The sequence below is a fragment of the Mus pahari genome, chromosome 13, assembly GCF_900095145.1.
Source record: "Mus pahari chromosome 13, PAHARI_EIJ_v1.1, whole genome shotgun sequence".
Lineage (NCBI taxonomy): Eukaryota > Metazoa > Chordata > Mammalia > Rodentia > Muridae > Mus > Mus pahari.
The window spans coordinates 412782-420984 of NC_034602.1; the positions used below are offsets into that span (position 1 = coordinate 412782).

Sequence of the window (8203 nt, forward strand, 5' to 3'; positions counted from 1 at the left end):
CACTGAGGGACCCTGGACACAATATGACTCTCTCACCTGCTCTGGCAGACAGAGCCCTCACAGGTGGCCACCTTTCCTCTGGCAAGGAAGGTGCCCAAATTTCTGAAGCCCGATACAGGGTCTGTCCCAGAAGTTAGGTTGCTTTTGTCTGTCCCAAAGCTGTGTAGCTTCTGTGGTCCACGCTCTTGCTAGCGCAGACTGGAGCCTAAGTGAACCAGACCAAAGATGGCTCTCCTCCCAGCTCAGGCCTTGAGACTCCTCCCGGGGAGACACCCCTCCTTAGGCGGGAAAGGTGCCGGGTGACCGGAACCAGCAATGGGATCTTTCCCAGAAGCTGTCGGTTCCCCAGGCTGCCCTCTCCCTGGCAGTACACTGGAGCAAAGATGGCTTTCCTTCCGGCTCAGACCTTGAGACTCCTCCCGGTTGGACACCCCTCCTTGGGCGGGAAAGGTGCCGGGTTACTGGAGCCAGAAACGGGATCTCTCCCAGAAGCTGTGTCACTTCTGCAGGCAGCACCTCTCCCCGGCAGTGCACTGGAGCAAAGATGGCCCTCCTACCGGTTCAGGCCCAGAGACTGTGTCCTTGCTTTTCATTTCTTCACCTTTTGGATAAACTTTCCTCACATTATGGAGACTTGTTTTTCTTGACATTAACTGATTGCAAATATTAGTCACATTCACAAAGTACCTCTACAGGAGGAGGCGACCCCATAGGAAACCCAGCAGTCTCAACTAACCCAGACCCCTGAGGTCTTCAGACAATGAGCCACCAACCAGGCAACATAGACTAGCTGGTATGAGGCCCCAANACATATACAGCAGAGGACTGCCTGGTCTGGCCTCAGTGAGAGAGGATTTGGCTAGTCCCTTGAGGCCTGAGGGAGTGGGGAGGTCTGGTAGGGATTGGCGCAGTGGGGACAGTGTCTTGGAAATAGTAGGGAAGGGGAAATGGGATGAGTAACTGTCAGAGGATAATGACTAGACTATTAAAAAAAATAAAGTAAAAGCAATAAAAAAATTACCTCTACAGCAAGAACCAGCCTAGACTTTGACCAAACAATTGAGCACCTTAGTCTAGCCAATTTGACAAATTTGCCATCAACAATGCATCTTGTATACATTGTTGTTAATGTAGCAGTGGCCAAATTAAAGCTCTTGGTTAGAGATTTTTCTAACTTGGATTCAATAGTCTATACAACACTACAGTAATAAGACCTTAGTACTAAATTAGACCTTAGTACTCTGAAGTGAATGAACAGGATACAAAACACAAAGCATAAACAAGAATTCTTATCAGTTTATTCATCATTCTTTCAATTCTTTGTTCATTGAAACTTGGGTTTTACTTTTTTTCCACACATTCTGAATTGGCCAATTTTATATACATACAATGTGTATTAAAAAGAGAAGACTAATCATCTAGTCACCTGTTTTCTGCATTGCTAAATTTGTTACAGCACAGAATGTTCCAGGACCTTGCACAGATCCACTCTTATCTCATGGGGGGTGTTCCTCGTGTGGTTTATGTGTGCCCTCAGCCCAGGGAGATACTGTTCCCTCTTTACTCTGACCCCCACCATCTAGTTAGGGGGTCTTTCAGGCATGCTTACTCTCTAGCCTTCTTTTTTGTCTTCACATTATTTTCTTTCTAATTTAACTCACATTTTAAAAATTCCTTTTATGGGCTGGAGAGATGGCTCAGCAGTTAAGAGCACTGACTGCTCTTCCAGAGGTCCTGAGTTCAAATCCCAGCAACCACATGGTGGCTCACAACCATCCGTAATGAAATCTGATGCCCTATTCTGAGGTGTCTGAAGCCAGCAACAGTGTGCTTACATATAATAAATAAANAANNAAATAAATAAATAAATAAGTATTCCTTTTACTTATCTTCTTCTGCAGCCATAGCATGCCCCCTTCATTGTTTGTTTTTTAATGCCTAAATTTGATTAGTTATGATCCTAGCGTTGATAATAATAAGCTATTCTCCATTTATATTTCTTATTTTCACTTTACATGGAAGCCTTCATTGTATTTTTCTTTTTAAAGATTATTCTTGTTTGCTTTTTAGATCTTTAGGACTGTGAATGGTAGTTTATTGTGTTTCTTTTTAATTGCCAGAGTTTGGCTTCCTTTCATTTGCCATCATATGGCTTCTATGATTGGGCAGGAAATTAGATTTTGTCCAGAGTAGCAAGATACAACAGAAATGACTTTCTTAGCTCTGAAGACTTCTTACTGCTGAGGCCTAAACTAATGTAGTGGCTTACAGATTGACTTAATTCATTGGACAGCCTGCTGATAAGAAATTATGTTTAGACTTTGGAAGAAAAGGTAATTTCTTTTTTAGGACTCAGTTGGTTTCCAGTTGAAAGGGAAAGGAGAAGGAACATTGATACTTGCCTAGGTGTTGAGTAAGACTCTGTGTGATCCATCAAATTTGTGGGGTTAGTTATTTGTCCACTTGTGTTGCTACAGCTCACTCTGTAACTGTGTGTATGGATGAATACACAGTCGCTAAAGCTGTTTCTCAAAAAGTTCATTGGCTTTCACTTTGCTTTCCCTTGAAGAGTACTGAGGAAATGAGAAAACGCTTCAAGATTTTTTTTTTTTTTTTTTTTTTTTTGGCAAGCTCAGTTTTTCAAACTGTTTTTGCAGATGTATTTCATCAGCTCTTAAGAATGAAGCAAAGTAAACTATATATGTACATACACAAAAAAAGAAAAATGGACTGAGCAGGTTATACACATACAGACACGCATGTGCGCGCATGCATGCGTACACACACACACACACACACACACACACATATGTAACAACAATAGTAATGAAAATAGACTTACAATTTGGGCAGACATGAGAAAGGCACAAGAGAAGGTTTCTGGGATTGGCTGGAGAGAGGAAAGGGAGGGGAAGGTGATGTAACTCTATTTCAATTAAAAACACATTTTTGTAAAAGGCCATTGCCTCCAGTCATTGCATTGGTTGGTATTATTTCATTACTGTTTTTCCATTCTCACGAAAATGTCACTGAGATCTGTTATGTAAGGCTGAAAATAAATTATTTCTCTCACAAGAAAAAAAAAAAAAAAAAAAAAAAAAAGAATGAAGCAAAGAAAGTTTTCTGGTTTCTAGGTTTGTACCACCCAGAAACAGAAAAAAAATATGTTTTCTTAAACTATGGTATTTGATGGTGGGACGTACAGAATCTTTTTAATTTTTGTCAACTCTTAAGTTTAAAACTTTTAGGTAATACATTTTAAATGTTTAAGTTGTATTTAAGTATTTCAAGCAAAACAATTCTGTTTTTCTGTGTGTATACTTAGTTCTAGATTGGCATTTGACTTTCATTTCGGGTTGATGTGATTGTTGTTTTTAGTTAATAGTTTACACGGAAAGAAGATAAAAGTGGTTCATGGTTAGTTTTTTCCTGGAAAATTTTAAAACACTGTTCATACTGTCTTACAATTTCTCTTATTCAGAGTCTCTCCGGGGTGTTGATTCTTAATATTCAATGGGACTTGTGGTTTACTAGTCCACAGTATACTCTTCATAGAGCATCTCTGATTCTTTGATTCAGACAAGAGTGATGTGAGTCAAAAGAGCAGCCTGCCATGGATGCTTTCTTCATTTGGCAAACATTCTTGTTTAGCTTCCCACTTGTAATAAGCATGGGTACTAGCCTGTCTCCTTCAAAACTGACAGTTTAATAAAAAATGAAAACAGTCCAGTATCATGACTATTACAGAAATGGGTCCTTTCCTTGGTTGTGCTTCCAGTGTCCTTGAAAGAGAGAGCTCTCTGTGCTACCCTGAGCTTTGAAGTTGAGAAGCAAATCAGAAGCAAGGACATAGAAAAATCAACTTTGAAATTTAAAAAATAGAATTTAAACCATGCTTTCCTGTTTCTCTATCTTTTTTTTTTTAAGACTTATTTTATTATTGTTTCCATGTGCATGTTCCTGGCAAGACTAGAAGATCCTCCACAGCTGGAGTTACAGGCACACAATTTAGGTGCTGGGAAATCAGATCCCCTGGAGGAACAGCAAGAGCTCTTCACCCCTGAGTCACCTCTACATTTCCTGTCCTTTTTTCTAAAATCCTTGATAGAGCTAATGTGTGCCACATAGCAGTGGTCTCTAAGCTGAGGACTGGAGATGTACAGCCCACACTCTTGAATAATAAATAATTCCTGTGTACTTCTAGTGTTGACTGCAATTATTTTTACTACTGTGTTATTTATGTGTGACGATAAAACTACATATAATCTAATGCTTATAAATCTGAACAAAATACAATTAGTAAAGTTACAGGTTAAATACAAATGGGACTACAAAACCATAATAACTCAAACGTAATTCAGGATTGTAACTCAGTTTAGATCAACGTTAATTTACCAGGGTGAGCACTTTAGTTGATGACACAGGGGTCAGGTTTAGTGGAAAGGTGTTGCTAGCAGTCTAATTCTGTGCCTCATCTGATTCCGTATTAGGATTTTGATAATAAATAGCCAAGTAATGTCAATTTTCATAGTATGTGACTGTAAACAATATTGTATATTTAAGTTTTTTATTGGAAGTTGAGATAATAAAGTCTATTCTAGCAGACTTCTGCTGTTTTAGAGGGACATGTAGAAGATGTGTGACATGATAACTCTCTAAAACATCATCATTTGAAGGTAAAGTTAGACTGTCTTAGTTCGGGTTTCTATTACTGCTACTAAACACCATGACCAAAAAGTAAGTTGGAGAGAAAAGGGTTTATTTGGCTTACACTTTCGTATTGCTATACATTATTGAAGGAAGACAGGACAGGAACTCAGAGTAGGATCCTGGAGGCGGGAGCTGATGCAGAGGATATAGAGAAGTCTGCTTACTGAATTGCTTCACAAATTTTGTGCAGCCTGCTTTCTTACAGAACCCAGAACCACCAGCCCAGGGATTGCACACCCCACAAAGGACTGGGCTCTCTGGCATTGGTCACTAATTGAGAAAATAAATGCCTTACAGTTGGATCTCATGGCAAATAGTTAATTGGGGCTGACTTACAGTGTGAGAGGTTTAGTCCGTTTTATCACGGCAGGAAGTATGGCAGTGTGTAGGCAGACTTGGGCTGCAGGAGCCTAGAGCTCTATATCTTGATCTGAACAAAGGTAGGCAGGAGAAAACTGCTTATGTTTCACACTGGGCATAGCTTGTGTATTGAAGACTGCAAAGCTGTGCCTTCACAGTGACACACTTCCTCTAACAAGGTCATACCCCCTACAATAAGGCCACATCTCCTAATAATGCCACTTCCTATGAATAAGCATTCAAACATATGACTCTATGAGGGCCAAACCTATTCAAAACACCATAGGACCCAAGTCTAACCATAAAATTCAGTTATGATAGTGTACCTATATGTTGGCTGAGAACCATCATAGCAGGTCAGGTATTGAACTTTACATATTGAAGCTCAAAATGTTTGGAGTTTGGTACATTTTGGATTTCAATTTTTGAATCAAGGATGCTTAATCCAACTATAATAAGACTAAAAATTTAATAGTGACTAAAATGTTCATAGTCATTGTAGGTGATTTTTATTGAATTTGTTTCCTCTTGTAAATATTCCACAGCTTAAAAGTCAGCATAGATCAAGCACAGAGTAGTCATCTAGTCATGGCAAATAGACTTAATCTCAGCCTCTGGCAAGTATTTACCCACTGAAAACCAGGAAGTAACAAGATTTAGACATCATGTGTTCTAATTTTTGTTGATAATACTGAAGATTAAACTTATCATTTGTTTGTTTTTAATTGCTCACATGTGTACACACATAGGGATTTGGTTTTGGAGTTGTAGCTATGCCTTTGTCAGTAAAGTACTTGTATCAGCATGAGCATCAAGCCCAGATCCCCAGCACTCATGACAGCACATCCCCAGCCAGACATGGCAGCATTCCCCTTGAACTCCCGACTCTTCTACGTCTGCGTGCCAGATGCAAGGATCACAGTATTCAGCTATGGTGCTTTCTCTGTGATACAATGTTATGATCCCTCATTTCTGTCCTTATTGAAGCAGTGTAGGAAACAACACTTGAAAATTCAAGTAGAACGAATCTGTGCTCCCTGGTACCAGGAAGTCTGTACTCTTCTCCTTCCCCTTTCTCTTCCTCCCCCCCCCCTTTTTTTTTTTGCCAAGTCGTTAGGGACAGAGTTTAAAACTGGGGGCATAACATAATTGCATTAGACCAGGATGATTATAATTTCCTCCATAGTGCTTGGTACACAGTCAGAGTACATTACAGGCAAAACACAAAGAATGGATGGGTTTCAGTTACTAATTGAGATTTTTTTTGTGGGTGCTTGTTTGTTTTTCAGAAAAATCAAAATTGGATTTTCCATTTGAAGCTGGAGAATTTGTGTACAGATCTTCATATTCCTATACTTTTATTATCTGGGGGAGATGCAAGAATCATTTGGAAATGTTAATTCCTTTGACTAATCCAGATGTGATGAGCATGCTGTCTAGAAGCCATATTGATGCACTGATTATAGGAAACAATCCTTCTAGGCTGTATATCAAACTACATATAGGCTTCCATCTTGCTTTGCTTTCAAAATTGTACTTCAGTTTCTTTGTCACCCTGGCATCTCCAGCATTTTCTGCTTTGCCCTGCATACCTGACTGAGATTTACCCTGTCCTTTCCTATGAATGAAGCAATAATGTCATGATAATTTCATAGGCTGTGCTGTTGGCACCAGGAGTGCCAACAATCAAAGAACAGAAAGAAAACAGCCTTATTCCCTAATCTGTATATAGGTCACTGACTGCAAAGACCAGCTTTGACACCATACAGTAAACTGAGGCAAGCAGCAGATGGGAGTCAGTGCTAACAGCAGTAGACAGGGAAGTGGTCCAGATACTGACAGTTGCTGCTACCTGTAACAGCTAGGGATTATAGAAATTATTGAGCAGATTTTTTTTTCTCTGAGGGAACAAAGCTTAATTTGCTGGGACAAGCATTCCCTGTGGCCAGTAAAAACTATGAACTCTTTTAACTCTTACAGTTCAGCAGGAAAGAAAAGGAAAAACAGAAAATTCTTACACACCTGTACACACTGAGTGGATGAAGCAAAAGGCAGACTTTAATAATTTCATTCATATAAATACATATATACACACATGCATACAAACATATAGACAGGCAGACAAATACAGATTCACATGCACAGTTGGTAGATGGAAAAAGCTCCAACATATATCCAGAGAACCTTTACATATTTTATACATACACAGATCTGATGGATAGAACAGAGTTCCAACACATTCCCACACAAATTTTATACATATACATTATACATATATAATATACATATTTACACATACATACATACATATGACTATACACATAGTTGATGAGTGAAAAGAACAGTGCTCCAACCCTACACTTTATTTTCTCTTTAATAGTTTATATATCCCAGCAAAATCTTTCAAGCAGTAGAAAATCACAGTGTGATTATGTTTTAGTTTTTTCCTAGTGAATGACTATGAAAAAACTGTATGTTCCTCAATACCTGTGCAACATTATGTAGTACAGATTAAGAAAACAAATTCCTCCCAAGAATACACGTGCACTGGTAACTATCTTAGGGTTTCACTGCTGTGAAGAGATACTGTGTCCAAGGCAATTCTTATAAGGACAGTATTTAATTGGGTCTGGCGTTCAGGTTCAGAGGTTCGGTCCATTATCATCAAAGCAGGAGCATGACAGTTCTGAGGCAGGCATGGTGCAGGAGGAGCTGAGAGTTCTACATCTTCATCTGAAGGCCATTCGGAGAAGACTGGCTTCTAGGTAGCTAGGATGAGGGTCTTAAAGCCCACACCTATAGTGACAGACTTCCTCCAACCAGGCCACACATATTTCAGTAAGGCCACACCTCCAAATAGCGCCACTCCTTGTGCAAGTATATTCAAACCACCATAGTAACTAAGCAACTTGTTATAGAACAAAATGTATGCAAGTGAAAGACCCCCGAAGGGAGCCCCCCCCAGCCTCCCCCCCCTCCAGTCTCGGGAAGGACGCACACCCAGTAGGACGCTGAGACCGACTTGCTGTAAACACACGAGGAAGTTTATTGAAGACAGGACAAGACAAGAGCTCAGGCCAGCATGCTGGGGTCGAAACTCATACGCCACGCAGGGGTAGAGGAGTTCGACCCC

At 39.8% G+C, this 8203-nt stretch overlaps 1 protein-coding gene across 3 annotated transcripts in view; it reads left to right on the plus strand.

The window, feature by feature from the left end:
- Positions 1–8203, plus strand: part of Acyp2 (acylphosphatase 2) — a 147255-nt gene that overhangs the window by 65007 nt on the left and 74045 nt on the right. Inside the window, exon 5 of one of the 3 annotated variants that reach the window (XM_029545198.1) lies at positions 3974–4436. The exons of the other annotated variants lie outside the window; for them this stretch is intronic. Coding sequence (XP_029401058.1) covers positions 3974–4012 — 39 coding nt within the window. The 3' untranslated portion in view covers positions 4013–4436. Of the gene's footprint in view, positions 1–3973; positions 4437–8203 lie in introns of those variants that run through there. 3 annotated transcript variants of the gene reach the window in all.